At 40.2% G+C, this 16,272-nt stretch overlaps 2 protein-coding genes across 5 annotated transcripts; one reads left to right on the top strand and one right to left on the bottom strand.

The window, feature by feature from the left end:
- The first annotated feature begins 281 nt into the window (after nucleotides 1–281).
- On the top strand, nucleotides 282–6,844 carry LOC115057348 (GRAM domain-containing protein 2B). Of its 4 annotated transcripts, none has more exons than XM_029524407.1 (13): nucleotides 282–438; nucleotides 1,040–1,162; nucleotides 1,252–1,309; nucleotides 1,444–1,516; nucleotides 1,757–1,860; nucleotides 2,127–2,216; nucleotides 2,755–2,826; nucleotides 2,939–3,004; nucleotides 3,088–3,196; nucleotides 3,422–3,490; nucleotides 3,579–3,678; nucleotides 4,642–4,752; nucleotides 5,624–6,844. In XM_029524407.1, exons 1-13 carry the CDS (start codon nucleotides 395–397, stop codon nucleotides 5,625–5,627), a joined length of 1,023 nt encoding a protein of 340 aa, XP_029380267.1. In that variant the 5' UTR covers nucleotides 282–394; the 3' UTR covers nucleotides 5,628–6,844. The 4 variants fall into 4 exon arrangements, with proteins under 4 accessions (XP_029380267.1, XP_029380270.1, XP_029380271.1 ...); XM_029524410.1 differs by having other exon boundaries at nucleotides 2,942–3,004; XM_029524411.1 differs by having other exon boundaries at nucleotides 1,252–1,294; nucleotides 1,441–1,516.
- A 162-nt stretch (nucleotides 6,845–7,006) lies between these two features.
- On the bottom strand, nucleotides 7,007–14,518 carry LOC115057347 (alpha/beta hydrolase domain-containing protein 17A-like). Its single transcript, XM_029524406.1, has 6 exons — nucleotides 14,341–14,518; nucleotides 13,510–13,595; nucleotides 12,843–13,366; nucleotides 12,391–12,585; nucleotides 11,382–11,561; nucleotides 7,007–10,476 (listed from the first exon to the last, which is right to left on the bottom strand). Exons 3-6 carry the CDS (start codon nucleotides 13,361–13,363, stop codon nucleotides 10,251–10,253), a joined length of 1,122 nt encoding a protein of 373 aa, XP_029380266.1. The 5' UTR covers nucleotides 13,364–13,366; nucleotides 13,510–13,595; nucleotides 14,341–14,518; the 3' UTR covers nucleotides 7,007–10,250.
- Nucleotides 14,519–16,272: the final 1,754 nt, after the last annotated feature.

Below are 16,272 nucleotides of genomic sequence, written 5' to 3' on the forward strand. Positions count from 1 at the left end.
ACTTACCAAGCACATGACATGTTTCTGAATACTTGTGTGTGTGTGTGTGTGTGTATATGTAAGTATGTAAGAAGGGCAAGATAGGTTGGGTGCCGCCCATAGCAACTGTTACCATGAGCAGAGGAAGCTGTCTACTGGCGTGCCTTTTACGCCTGCTGTCACTCATTGGTTTTGTTGCAGTGAAAAATTCCACCTCCTGCAGCTGATTGGTTCACAACAATTAGCCAATCCTAAAACTGGGCTGTACCTGCCTTTGTTTCATGCCACCTGCTGCTTCATGACAACTTTCTGTAAAGGAAAGTAAAACTTCTGTGAACCAGACAGCTATAGATCTGCCCTGTTTGCATCTCAACGTTTGGATGTGACGCTCGCTGGGAAGATTTGATTTTCCATCATGACTATGAAACTAGGCAGGAAGTTCTCACTGGACAGTTCACTGTGAGTATGAATATTTTTCTGCTTTTCTAAATTATATGTCTATGTCAGTACTTTTTAAAATTCAGCATCTTAATCCATAAGTGACAGTCCAAATAAGCCCCACTCTAAACACCAGGTGTGACATATTGTTGTTTTTGGCCAGTGTTTGTGTTTTTTGTTTATAAATTGGGCGCTATTGTCCTGAGTTCACTGCCCAGAGTGTGTAGACTCACCACAGGTTTTTCTAAAGCGCTTTGGAGCAGGTCTAACTTTTACTTTCATGTAAATAAAGTTGTCAGGCCAGCAGGGATGTTAGATTGGATTCATAAATAAAAGTATATTCACTTCTTGTAGCAGTTAATCCTTCAGTCAAGCAGACCGACGATGCTGCACAAGAGAAAGTCCTTCTTTGGTTGTCTGTGTGTGAATGATCTACATGCATCTGTGGAAAATCTGCCCTCAGTTGAAGCACTGAAAGGGAAAATAGCCAACTTATCCTGCAACAGTTAATATTTACAAAAGCCTAGTTGGTTTCATTTCATTTGTATTTTGATATGTTGTGTTTGCGGGGGGGTTTATTAGGTTTGATTCTCTCTCCTGCTTTTTTTTTTTTGGGAAACAGCTCTCTGAATGGAGTTGGAGGCCTCAGTGTAAGAAGAAACAACAAGTTCAGCAACAAGAAGTCTCACCAGGTGCTGGACGAAGATCAACTGCGGCTTCAAGAGCTTGGTCACTCCGACGTCAGGTATAACCCAACGCTACATGCCATTCGTAGAGTCAGATAGATTACACCACACGTGTCGGTGATGCATCTGAACTCTTGTGCTTGCGTAGGACACAGACCATAACAGAGGAGAGCTTCGAGCAGTCAAGCGATTCTGTCAGCAATCAGGTAAGTGTGTTTGTGTGTGTAAGTTATAATCAGTGTGCACAGTAACTTTCTGCTCCTTGTTTATGTTGTGCTGCTTCACTCTTGTGGCTCCCTCAGTTTTTCAACATTAACACTTCAATATTTTCTCCCCACAGTGCTTCCTGAAGCACAATAAAAACTTACACAAGCTGTTTCCAGAGATACCCACGGGGGAGAACCTGACACATAGTAAGCTGAGCTGAGCTCCAGTGTCTGTTTGTTGATATCGATTATGGAAGCCACTTCATGTTTACTCCTTTTTTCACTTTCACTGTCATAAATGATGAGCTGAAACAGTTTGGTAAATTATTTAGCAGGCGTGTCTCAGTGGCATGGTGCAATTTTCCAATGAAGAAGCACACGCTGATAATTTTAATCGTGATTGTGTGTGTGTGTGTGTGTGTGTGTATTTGTTTGTCTATGTTGCAGTCTTCACCTGTGCATTGCAGAAGGAGGTGCTTTATCATGGAAAACTCTTTCTATCTAAGAACCATGTGTGTTTCTACTCATCGGTGCTGCTCAAAGACACCAAGGTGACACACTCTCATGCATTACAGTGCAACCCAATTCACACTGATGCGAGTAATTAACGCTGAAATGTGCTAAAAAGCGATGACACAACTCAGGTTTTCTCAAACTCCCAAAATCCCAACCCAGCCCAATTGAACTAATGTGTTATTAATTTTTTGTCACAGTTTGGTTCAGCACAGCAGTCTTCTGTCAGTTGTAACAAAGCAACTAGTGTTAACATTAGCTCTCCACTTTATACTCCACCATTTTCTCTCTCAACACACTGTAGGTGGTGATTCGAGCATCCAGCATCAAGGAAGTGAGGAAACATAACTCAGCTTTGTCCTCATTGTCGATCCAAACTGCTGATGGAGAAAAGGTCTTTTTTTAGCATTTATAATATTATTCTAAAAGTCCTCTGAGGAAAATGTATAACAATTTGCCATCTATTGTTACATTAGGGGCGTGCAGAGTAATTGTATTTGCATAATGAGCCCCCGAAGGTGCTCGGGGACATCATCAAACTCAGAAAATTGTCATCATAAAATCTCCTTTAAAACAAATATCCTCTCTGCTGGTGAACCTCCTACCCAGAGAATTCAAAGCCAATGGTTTTAAGGTTTTTCAAGATTCTAACATTTTTTTGTGAGAGATCAGTCGTGTAGACAGGAATAATCAGGCAGTTATGCGTTTCACTCTTGGGTTGATTGGGCTATTATTAATTTAGTTTAAACTATATAAGCTATTCATTAATAACAATAGCAGTCGACTTTTAAGAGAAACTGGTTTGGGTTTTTTTGTGTGTAAACTGCTAAAGACAGAAACAGTGTTGCTCGCCGTGAAGCCAGCAACTAATCAAGCTGCTTTTGCTCCAGGTTGAACCCTTTCTCTGGCTTTTTCCCCCCTCTCTCTCTCAGCACTCATTCATGTCCTTCAGGAACCGTGATAAATGCTACAGACTCCTCCAAAGTATGCGCTCCCATGTACAGGTACTGTACGCACTCGCTTCAGTCTGCATGCACCTAAAGGCAATCGTTTCTCAAGCAAAGGGCCTTTTTTTTTTTTTTTTTGCTCAATCAGCATTTCTGTGTCTGTCTCAAGCAGGAGACAAGTCTGAACAGCAGCCCCCCTGCCTCTTCTGTGGAGAACGACATGGATCATGATCAGGTGAGATGTGAAAGAACATGAGTGCACAAAGCGTAATGACCGAACTCTTACTAACTGTTCTGCATCCCTGTCCTTGGCTCCAGGTCTCCAGTCAGTCCAGTTTTGAGGAGACTGTAGAGCGTCCTCGTCTGACACGATCAAACAGCATCAATTCAAACAGCAGCTTTCCTCCATTTCAGTCGTCCAGTGAAGGTGAAAGAAAGTGTAGATCTGAGTAACCACTGCTGGTTAATGCTTTCATACATCTTGTGCACCAACAAATTTTGTTTATCAGGGTTTTGGTTTTTTTTCTTCTTTTTTTCAAGAATGACTTTAGCTCTTAAGTTACACTTCTCTATTGAGATAGTGATACTGAGACTTTCATTGCCATGCTGAAACAACAAAGCAATACCATTTTAACACATTTGTATTTTTTAGATCCAACAAGAGACAGCTCCACTCGGCAGAGCAGCTTAATAGATGAAGATCTCCCAAACGAACATAGACGTAATGAAATATCTCCTCAAATTACCCATAAGTCACAGAGAAAAGCACCATTATAGAACGAGGAGCTGAGAGTTTTTGTCTTGAGCAGATGACACCTGGATCGGGAGGCTGACTGAGAAGGTCACACCGTTCTTCTTCTACAGAGAAATGAGAAATCTCAGCACCCTATTCTACATCTACATGGTGTTGTGAGTGTTCATATCTCTCCCAGGCTCTCTGCTTGACCTCCAGTGCTTTTATGTATCAAAACTACACTGATGCAATTACAGCACTTTAGGCGCTTCGCTGTTTCCCTTTCATATTTCTGTTTCAGAGATAAACGGCACCATTTTTATCGCCACTACTTCTATTTCATTTCACCCATTTTATTAGTGGTTACTTTATATACAAAGAAAATGCTCACTTTAGAAATCATTGACTATAAAATGTATATCATGTATTTTGTCTGAACCAGAAACGAGAAGAAAATATCACACACATTTTAATGCACCAGAAATAACGTAGTGATATAATAGATAGACTTTCTATTGTAATTAAGCTTCTGATTCATTCTTTCTCCTCTGCCCGTACCCATGATGGTTACTACAAAGGTGGGTGACTACTGTTGCTAAAACCTCTTTAGGGGAAAGGAATATAAACACGTTTAAAATAGATATTAGCAACATTTATACCTTGAGCAAGGATTTGAGGCAGCCATCCCCTCAGTACAGGTTTCTAGTTATTTGACCCGAACAACTCAAAATGTTGCATCTAAATAAAAAAAAAAAAAAAGTAAAAAAAAAAAATTGCAAGCTAATAAACGCTTGTTTTCTTTAGAATCCAGCAGAACTTCTTAACAGTCTATCAGACAGTCCTTGATACACAAACAAATACAGCATGTTGCCTTGTTTTGAATTGGCTGAAATCTCTCAAAGAAAGAAAAATATTTAAACCTTGAGACAACTCAAATATAGAAATGTTTTCAGACAACATTCACTCAGGCTCCACACAGATAGATCTCACTGATATATATATATTGTTAGGACTGAACAATTTGTTCTCGTCACACACTTCGTGCTCAGAGTGTGCTTTCACTTTTTGAGTGAAGATGCATGGTTGTGGAAAACTGTAAGAATCCAAGGCATTCAGGACATTATTTTGTGTGTTTGTAGAATTGTGCTGCTTCTGTTTACGTCTGGGTACGTTGGGTTAAAGATCACAGCACTGGAGGAGCAGCTGAACTCTTTGGGAGCCCTGGCTGAGCTTTCTCATCACCACAAAGAGTGAGTCAAGACGAATTCTTAGAAGGAAGTCTGTTGTGGAAAATATGTTCGACGGCTTCAACTGGTTTTGGCAACTTTTCAACCCATTACTCGCTGATTAGATTATACTTTAACAGAGTAGTTTGGCAGGTTCACAACGGCCATGCGAGCGAAAGACAACAAAGACATTCCAGCAGGGTTACAGTCACCAGGGATTATGTTGTTAAAACTGTTCAGACTGGTGACAAATTGAAGGAGAAACCAACAATAAATCTACCAGTAAGTTATTGAGCTCTGATGTGTTGCCAAAACAGCTTCAGTATACTTTAGCATTTATTCTACCAATGTCTGAGCTCTGATAGAAGGATGGGCACCATTCTTATAAAACATTGTATATAATATATAAAATGTACAGTCAGGTGTGGGACCTAAAGGCCACAGCATATGACTGGCATTATTTTGCTATTCATCCAATCATTTAATGTAATATCCAACTCTGGACTAATTCACAAGCATCACAGGAGCAGACAGTGGAGCCCTGTGAAAGGATCTTTCACTACTCATGTATTTGGCTGTTTTCTTAATTTGTCACCTGTCTGTATATATTAACATATGCTTTTAGAGAGGTCAAAAGTTTAATGTGTATATTTTTATCAATAACAGTAAGTAGTCATGGTTAATAATAATCTTCTCACAATAGCAGAGCTAACTCTGTTATCGTGAGAAGATATTGAATATTAAATATTTGCAAATATTCCAATTCTGTACTTTACAACTTTAGGCCCTTTTACTCCTATTTACTTGAGTTGTGCTTCTTAACAGATTGAAGGACATGAGATCTCCTGTATAAGCCAAGGTCGCTTTGATTACAGGTTTCCCATTTCTTTTGCAGGTAACAGGAAACATAGCTGTGGCAGAGGAACTCAAACAATGTACCACTTTATCACGATGAACTCAAACCACATTGACTCCCAAAAGCATGTCAGTAACGAGACCCTGCCCATTTGACATGTGGTTCATCTTGTCCTGTAGGAAATCAGCAATGTTTTGTACATATTTGCAAACTCCTTCGTTAGTGCCACGTCATGCCAGGCAGCAGTAAGATGCTCTGAGATGTCTGAACCAGGCCCCACATGGCGAAGTACATGGCTGACTGACTGTGCTGGCAGAGCTTTTTCCGTTGGGCACGCACTGATTCTTTGCTGACAGATTAAAAAGTGAAGTCAGGCTCTCCTGTGCTGAGCCATATGGAGGCATCCTGCTGAAGCCATGTTTATTTCCTGGCCAGTAAACAGCTGAGCTCAGCCTGCAGAAGTTGCTGGAGTCTTGACAGTCACTTTCTTGGATCCACACAACCTACAACAGCGAGAATACACCAGAGACAAAGAAGATGAAACAACCTTGTTGTTTGTTGAATTGAAGTCATGATTACATTTTGAAGTTGAGGTTAAATTTCGTAATTGAAATGCTGGAGTGGAGTTGAGGAGATGGTTGATGACGGATGTCAGCCAGCAGAGGGCAGTCACTTCCATTAATCCTGGTTGGGTCATGAATAAAGTCAGGAGCTGAAATTTCCTCCCTATGTCAGTGTCGAACTTTTGCAACTGACCTTTTGATGTATCAATCTTGTTGATAAATTCTGAATAGTTGGTTTTGGGTTCATTTTGACTAATTGATTTTATGCCTTCAAATAATTTTTTTTTGAGCAAACATTTTGTAAAACCCTAAACCTTTTGATGTCAATGCGATAGCTTCAGCTCAAACTTGCATTGATATTGGTCCAAGGACATTAAACTGTTTGAGACTATTTACTCAGACTTTTGTAGGCCTGGGAATTCAGAGTTTCAAATGATTTATGCAGCATTTTATAAAGTACCCAAAGCATATTGTCAGTGATGTACAAGGCACATTGTCAAATATTCATATACATAAAGAACATTGTTTCACTATTTGATTTGTATATGGCTGTACTTACTGGTACACTGTTCAAAAATAAGATAAGGTTTCAATATAGTATCTAAAATCTACATATATGTAATAGAAGCGCATTCATATTTTTGTACATAAGTGATCTTTTTATTATTTTGTAGTCCATAAAAAGGTCAAGATTCAGTCCCATGAATTAATTTCATTACATCATATTCTCAGTTCAAAAAAGCAACATAAAATTACAAATCATAATACAAAGAATAGAATAGGTAAGTACAGTAACCATATAAACAGCCCACTAATATGGTCTAGCCCCCCCCAACCACCCTCCCACCCACCCGCCACTGCCCCCCTCAAACTCTAGCACAAAACTCAACAATACATCAGTTAGTATCAGCAATAAAAAAAGTCAAATAAACGTCCCGTTTTTCTTTTTGTTTTGTTTTTTAAAAGCGCTTCAATGTTCCGATACCATGAGTTCAGTTTTATCCTCACACAGAATACATAATAGAGATAACGTCCCACCCCTTCATTTGCTCGGCAAAGCACAATAGACATGCATACAGTTTTCACTGTTCCACCCCCACACCCCCATCAATAAACATTCAGGGCCAGAAGGTACAATGTATGTCTACCATAGTGGTGCATCAATAAAAGGGCACATTTACACCCCGTTTCTTGAAACAAAGCCCATGAATGAAAAGTGGATCCAGTGGATTCCCTGATAATACGGCCTGTCAAGGAAAAACTGAGGCCTACTTTTGTTTTCAGAGAAAAGCAGTGACTCTTTTTAATTCTTCTGACAGCTCAGATCCCTGGTTCAAGATGGTAACAGATTTCCATTATTTACATAGTCAGTAACACAAAGCACAAAATGAAATTAGAGAAATTCCCTGTTCAAAATGATGATAGCAAGCAAGTAGTGTTTGGTAACCTTTCTACCACTAAATAAGACCCACTTGCACTCCCAAAATGGAGTACTCAGATCAGTGCAGCTCAGTACATGTTCCCTTTCACGAATCACAGCTGCTGTCACTGAAACTGACAGGTCTCTTGCACCTAGTGTAGTTCTGAACTCTGGTGCTGGACACAGGGTCTATTAGTATTTTAAAACGGTATGCTAGTATCCTTAATGCTGGCCTCTAAAAGACAATAACAATGAAGACATACAAATTTACATTTTATACCCTTATTACACTTTGGATGCTTTGTACAATAGTGCTGAACTTAAGACCTGCTTTGTCATGCTTGATCTGATATATATAAATGTGTAATTATACTGTATATTACAGTATATATATGTATATGTGTGTGTGTGTGTGTTTGTGTTTTTGTGTGTGCGCTAATGTGCAAAGGTTTGTGTGGTGGAACCTGCACCACACCAACAGTGAGAGGCTCAAATATGGTTTATGTCAGACATGAAGCGTGCTGACACCCACAAGAGAGCTCCTACATTTTAGGGCCACAGAGGTTAAAACAGAGCTTTAGTAGACATGATGTTGCATCTTGGTGCCTGATCGGGAATCACATTGTTAATCATAACATCAACACGCATGGTTCTGAGACAAACAGTCCATGGCCCTACACTACGACAAACAGGTTCGGATTAACTACATCAAGACAAAAGCAGTGAAGAAGAAAATGTGCGGACTGAATATGAACACAAGGCTGTCTAACTCTGATGATGAGTGCTACTGGAACAAGACTTGGAAAACAAACTGTGCTGTAAGATCACAAGTTAATTAATATGACGCCAGATGAAGCATGATTATTCTGAATAGACATAATCCTAATTAGTTTGGTGAACTGAGCAGGTATACCTTCGAGGCCTCCAAATTCAGGCTCCAAAAGGGTCTGTTCACCAAATTATTCTGCAAATTATTCACAGTCCTTGACAACCACATTTCAAACACAAATGAATAGTTTGGCATTTGGGAAAAATGCTGCCTTTGCTTTCTTTTAGAGGGTTATCTAATAGACAATTGATACATTTCTCATGCCTGTATAGTAAAACAGACAGCACCTGGTTAGTTAAGCTGAGAATTAAGACTGGGAAACCCGGTTTTGTCAAAAGGTGACATAAAACTAGCCTACCTTTAGCATATGTCTACCAGCACCTCTTTGGTTTTATACAAGGTTATAAATGCACACATTTTACTCAGGAAAATGGCATACTGCTACTCATCTAACTCTCAACACAAAAGACGATATAAGCATTTCCCAACATGTCAATCTATTATTACCTTTTTAAATCTGACCTATTCCTGCTGTCACTAAGTCAGCAGTTACCTCAGCTTTTAAAAATCACACAGCAGAAAACGCTGAAGGGCTACAGCCTTCTGCTTAAAGCAAACTGATCTAATGTGACATGAGCTAGCCTTCAATACTGTAGCTGTTTCACTTATGTCTAAGAAACAGCCACATAATCACAGATATCCTCAGCATGGCTCTCAAAGACCAGTTTCAAATGTAACTGCTCCATCATTCTTGCTCAGAATTTGAATGAATGGGTTCCTACTCAATAAGAGGAGATCAAAATAATTCCCTCTAATTTGCTGCTGCAAGTCTGTGGACAGTAAAAGTTACAGCACAGCTAGGAAATTAAATTGAAGCTGGCCATTCTGTGATCCTTTTAACGGGTTAGAAATGAGGAAAAGCATAAGACACCCAAAAGCCATACAAGCTATGAGTATTCCAGACTACTCCTTGTGTTTCCACCATTACTGTCACCAAACAGAAGATGGACCCGCAAACCACACAGGAAAGACTCTGTGTTAGCTGGACAACAACTGGGGAAATGCCCTGGCAGTCAGATGGATGTCCAATAACAAGTTAACAGGGAGTGGAGGAGGAGAAGGAAGTGTGGGGGGGCACTTGCTTGACCCGTGTTTGTCCTTTGGAGAGAAAACTGGTCAAGCTATGGAGGTATTCTTCATACATAAACTTGCAAAAAAAAAAGAAGAAGAAGAAGAAATAAAAAATGATCAATAAGTCTGATAATCCTCCTCCACTTGCAGTTATCCGAGTTATCGGGATGTTAATTTCTTTCAGCACTGCCTTGCTCAAACACACACACACTCATACACCACATGTGCACATATTATTCAGGCATCACAGGCCCAAAGAGATATGAATACACACTCAAATACATCCATGATTCATACACACATACACCAACATCTGTGTGCTTTTTAGGAAAAAGCACATTGTTCCTCTTTCTCTTAATACACATGAGTAAGCACATTTAAAGCTGCAATTCACAATTCTCTGCCCACATTAAAAATTATTGTTGTTTCATCTTAGTTCGTGTTTTTCATATGTTCATCTCAATCTCAATCTCCACCATACAGTTGGATGTTATGATACATTATAAAACGTTACGCTGTTAAAAGAGGAAATGTGTTGAAAATTTACCTTTTAAGTGTGCTGCTTCAGAGACACACACGTGGCAAAAAAATCACACATCCTTTGTAGGTCTATTTCTCAACCATACTTTGCAAACATACTGACATTCTTTCTCACTTAGCGTCATACACACTTGCACACATAAGTCTCATTCATACAAACGCAGAGAGGCTGCTGTTCGTTTTTCAGGCATGCTGTGCAGCCAGGTCCTGGTTGATGAAGCGCCGTAACCTCTCCAGGTACTGACTGTAAAGCTCAATGTCGTTGTGACCAGCTCCCTCCACCCAGAGGGGTTCCACTGCTTTAGGACAGCGCTCAAATAGGGCAAGACCATGAGAGAAGTCGATCACTTCGTCCTCTGTACCATGAATGATGAGCACTGGTGATGGGATTTTTGACACCTTCTCGATGCTGGGGGAAAAATTACAATAATAGGGACAATAATGGGGACAATGCACTAACAAGGCAAACTTTATAGAATTCAGATATTTAGCATTTTAGTAAACAATGACAAGAAACATTAAGTGACATTTCTCCTAAAAGAAAAATAAGAGAAAATTCTACCAGATACACTTCGCCTGTTAAATTACAGTAGGCTCCAATAACTTGACCCCTGGCCCACCAATTATTAATTATGTTACTAACAATAATCAGACAACATTAATCGAAATATGGCTAAACAATGTATATTAGGTGATTTTAATACATGGTGAAAAAGACATTTTTTCAGAAATGTCACTGAATTAGTTTGTTCATAAAGTAAGATGTTTTTCACTCGTGCCTGACAAGTCAGAGGAATTCATAACATTTACAGAAACACAATATGGATCCCAGAAAGAGTAGCTGTTGCCAAGGTAACAACCAACAAGGATCCAAATAAAAAAAGCAAACAACTTCTTTCTGCGAGAATGCAATGCTGCTTTTTCATATGCAATGCTTCCCACATCAGTCTAATAGAACCACATATATTACATGTGTGAATAAATTCAATTAAATTGTACAAAAATAGAGACTTTGACATTGCGAAGCAGAATCCTCAAGTTAAAGCTGTTCACAAAATATATTAAAATATTTAAGTTTTGGAGCATGTTGGATAACAGTGGAGAAGGTAACTCCACCATGTAAAGTGGTCTGAGAAGCGTTAATAGATATTTTCTAACATGATTAATTGTTATCATTTGAACTTCCAAGTAATAACTTTTGAGCATTTGACATTGAAAGATTTTAATTCAAATATGTTTTTTTTTTATATTATATTTAAAACAATGACAGACAGAAAAACAAAACTAAAATGTTTTCTCAGTCAAGAAACTTACTTGGGGAAAGCATCAAAGCAGTAGGTTTTCTTGGTGTCAGGGAAGGCCACTCTCATACCAGAAGTGAGAGGAGAGTGAAGGACCACAGCAGCACACTCAAAACGTGACGCCAAATCCACTGTGGGCACTGTGCCAATGCTCTGGCCATAAAGGATGATATTCTCAGGGCTGATGCCATACCTAAGGTCAAGCATACACATGTACACAGATTTCAGCACCCAAAAAAAAATTTAAAAATTCCAAACCAGAGTCCCCCTTAACCTCCAAATACCAAAGTGAAAAAGGAAAATTTGTACAGGTGTAAATTCCTATGTGCAGTTTATCATGGATGAGTAACATTGTCTGCCAAACAAATGGGAGCATACCCGTGTTTCATGTTAAAAATAAAAGACTGTTTGAAAGAACATCATTAGCAAACAGCAGGAAGGTTCATTTGCAAAGGACTGCAAAGCCATAACCAAACAAATTATGTTAATATAATAACTACCACCAGGGACTTATGACAAAATACAAGATACAATTCCCCATATTTATGTTACCTTACACCAAGAATCAATCCTGAATATTGTGTAACATAAATATTTGTTGAATGTAAATTTTATAATTTCAATGGCTCAAAATCCATCCATGTTACTATCAGAGAATTTTAAGTTTCTACAAACATAAGGCCATTAACCAAACTGGCAACCGATAAACAAAAGAAACTTTTAGTTTTCAGAATCTGAGATGCCGCTGCTTCATGTAGAACTCAGCATGTGACACCTTATTATCAATCTCTTTGATACAGAGTCATTGTTTAGCTTTGATTTGGCTGGCTGAGGGTCAGGAGGATATCATGGTCAGCAGGAAATAAAGTGACCAAATCTCATTTTCACAAAATTGTATTGGCCAGGAATGTGAGTGACCATTCCAGATTTATCTACTGAAGACAATTTAACTGCCATTTGGTGCTTGTTGGCTGTTCATTTCAGATTCTGGGTGGACAGGAACAGAGTTTCTGCCAGCTTACCGGGAGCGCAGGGCATGCCAGGCGGCATCAATGTCAGCATAAAGGTTCTTCTCAGAAGGCTTGCCAGTACTAACACCGTAGCCTGAGTAATCATAGGAGAAGATGTTGCAGTTGATGCGTGTGCCTAAGCCAATGTAGAAGCTGCTCATCTGGCCCAGGTCTACTGCATTACCATGAGAAAACAACACTGTAAACCTGAGAGACAAAGGAGGAAGATGCAAGAAAGAAAGAACAAGGAAGTTAGGCAGCAGACTAAGGTTAAGCAGGAACACTGGTGAGCTGGAAAGCCCAAGTTGATGGAAAATTGCAAGACATAACCGTATGACTGAGAATAATAAATCTGTAGAAAGGCAAGCTGCCCCACTTAAAGCACAAGCAGACGCAGTGATAGGGTGTTGTCTGTGTGGAAGCACATTCAGTTTGAATGGGTTCAGAGGTGGTGTGTACCTCACCTGGCATTGGGGGCACAGCGAATATACATGCATCCAACCCTGTTCCCTCGGCTGGACCTGGTCAGGAATACATCTGTCACATCCAGCTCTCTCTGTGAATACTGGAACTCTGCTCGCTCTGTGAGGTGTAGCTTCCATCTGCCTTCACTTGCACTCCCAGTCCCACCTCCACCGCTGCCACTGCCGCCACCACCACCGCTAACACCACCACCACCTCCTCCTCCTCCTCCTCCTCCTCCACCACCACCACCACCACCACCACCAGCACCCCCACCTGCACCTCCTCTGTCACTTCCACTACCAGTGCCCAGTCGGGACCGCAGTCCTGGGGCTCCTAGTGATGGCAGAGCAGGTCCAGAGCTAGACCCTGATGCAGTTCCAGCTCCAGAACCTGGATCTGGGTCAGGGAGAAGGGCATAGGTGGGCTCTGGTGGGAGAAAAGCCAATTTGGCTGCAATGCGACTGGGGCAAGGAGGGCAGCAGAACAGGCAGCATAGTTCTCGTATGGACAGACCGTTCATCTTCTAGAAAAATAAACATTGGAGATGGCGTAATTAGGTGTCAGAAAAGCAGAAAAAGAATAGTACATTCACCTCTGATTCACTTACCACTTCCCTTACTATTTTCTTATTAGAAACCCTGCAAAGAAATTCTGTATTGCACACACCTGGATTCGGAAATCCCTGGGTCTTGGAATGAATTGGCACACAAGGGTGCCAAGATCTTCTGGTCTAGTCAGTGAGCCAGCTGTATCTGAGTTGAAAGAAAAATAACATTAACATGGCATGCTGATCAACAACGAACTGCACATGGCAATACATAGTAACAATGGCATGACCACTTAGCTGGTCCAGTCCCTTAATGATACTCTTCTAAAGCTTTTGTGTGCTGATGTGAGATGACAGGTGATAAGTTCATACAACAGATTTCCTTTGTAACATATTGTATTTCAAACCAAAAGAATTTATATGGACATTGAGCAAAAGTTAATCAATAGGATGCCATCACAGCTATGAGGAAGAAACCTTGAGTAAAAGATTAATCACAACACGGACTCATTGAAAGGGTTAAACGCCAATAGCTGAAATCAAAGATTTCCTTTTACTATCAATAAAATTACATACCTAAACTATAATCGCTTCTGGATTAAATTGATCCAGACACCCTGATGTGATCGTGGACGATGGTGACTAATTACAACACCCCCTCAGCACAGAGAGCGACTGATGAGCTAATGTAGCTTCACGGTTAGGACCGATATTAACCTCTAACGTTAGCCAGAGATTATGGGCACATAACGGGGGCGGTGTGTTTACACAGAACACCGACAACTGGACGTGTACATAAGAGAAGGATTACAGTCACTGATGGCCATGGGCCGCCGTGCGGGTTTAATGGCACCTGACAGTCAAAATATCATCACTGGTCGTTAGCAAGGCAACCAGCTAGCGGAGGCAGCTAGCTCGCTAGCAAGATAGCCTCAAAGCTAGCTACTTACCGATTCACAGTATGTCGGCAGGCAGGCTGGAGAGCCCCTGTATGCACACAGAAGCAGCGAAACACTTCGACAGTCCTCCTTGTGTCTTGACATGGATGGTTTTACTCAAATGTACTGATAATTGTCGGCGGCTAACTAGCTGAAATTCATGGCAACCAGATATTTTTTTTCTACTACTGTCCGACTCGAGCCGGAAGTGACGTCAGGTCATATTCCTTTTCAAAACTTTAGCATCATCCCGTTTATATGGCACATACGCGGATAAATAAATACAGATGTCGATGCATTTTAATCTTGTCAGATATTCACAATATTTCACAGTTATTTGTATCGATGATGGTGGTACAAACAGCAATCAATACACTTGATAGGATAATAAAACATTATAAGATAGTCAAATTTGATGGTGAAAATAAAATAATACAAACCAAGAACAAATGAAAACGCTAACCAGCAGTTAGCTTAACCAAAAGTTGACAACTTATAATTATATGTATTATTAGATATATAATCTGATTGAGTATTAATACATTCCTCAACAGCTGCTCCAGTGGGGGCTTTTCTTGTGCAGCTTATTCTACAATAATGCATCCTATTTTATAAATTGCCATTTTCATGCATAATCTTATCTATGCTGACTGCTTCTGGAATCCTCTGTCTGTGCACTCCTTATCTCTCAGACATGAAAGGCAGATCCATGACACACCTTTTACTCATAATAGCAGATGACATTGATCATCCTCTCAGTCCACATCACATTATTGCTGCCTGGTCCAATATACTGGACTGCACCACCGAGCAAAGCTCACAAAGGTAAAAGTTTTTGTCTCTGCAGCCCCTGTAGCCCTGAACAAACTGCCTCACATTGCCACACAAACACATAAAATTAATGTGATTGAGTAATATGAATAATATTTCCTGGAGTAATATCGTTCAGTAAATGAAGTATACAAATGTAAAGGTGTTAAAGAATCAAATGTAAATAAGCTGATTTGCTGTCACCATATTAAATTCTTGTGCAATTCATGGCAGAAAAATTTGTTTTTCAAAGTTGCAGTGTCAAAACCTCCATAGATTATTTATTTATTTTTTTTTTTTTTTGCAAATTTTCTGTATGAGTGCAGGTGCATTTCTTTATCTTAAAAATACTTTTCTACTGAGAGGAATACATAGTTGTTATATTAAATTACATTACTCTCTAATTAAGTCTTAATGTTTAAGGCACTTTTGGTCACAACTTTCCAAAACCTCTCAAAACATTTTTTCATCACAGAAGGAGTGTGCCTGCTGTGTGTGTGTGTGTGTGTGTGTGTGTGTGTGTGTGTGTGTGTGTGTGTGTGTGTGTGAGAGAGAGAGAGAGAGAGAGAGAGAAAGAGAGAGAGAGAACGAGGTCCTCATTCATCATCGATCCACTGCAGGACTGTGTGTCTGGGGGTGTGAATTATGGGTCCCTGCTGCCACTGTTCCTGCTCTACGTTGGACATTTCACCTCGCCACTGTAAATTTAAAAAGGGGATTACATTCTGCTGACTGCTGGTTTCAAAGCCGTATCTTGACCAAGTGCAGACAACTGGCCGGTCGCCCCCTTGGTAGAAGACTTAATAGCCTCTAGTCCGCAATTGCAGGATCTGGAAATTTTTTTACAAGGTTCTGATCAAGGTTGTTGTGAAAAAGAAATAATCTGGATGACAGGTTGCCGTTTATACATTTAGACTACGGACTCTTTTTTTACCGGAGGGGGGGCGGGGGGGGGGGGTCAAAGAAAAAAAAAAAAAGCATTTGTAGTTGGCTGGGCGTTTTTTGGACGCGCTCGGTAAACGGTGATGCTACGGCGACGCGCAGGAACCGTAGAGGGAAGAGACAGGTGAGGTGCGGCTGAGGAGCTGCTGTTATTTCAGAGAGGCTTTGGACACGGGGAGCTATCCATCACCC

Source organism: Echeneis naucrates, chromosome 17 (genome assembly GCF_900963305.1).
Source record: "Echeneis naucrates chromosome 17, fEcheNa1.1, whole genome shotgun sequence".
In the NCBI taxonomy this organism is placed as follows: Eukaryota; Metazoa; Chordata; class Actinopteri; order Carangiformes; family Echeneidae; genus Echeneis; species Echeneis naucrates.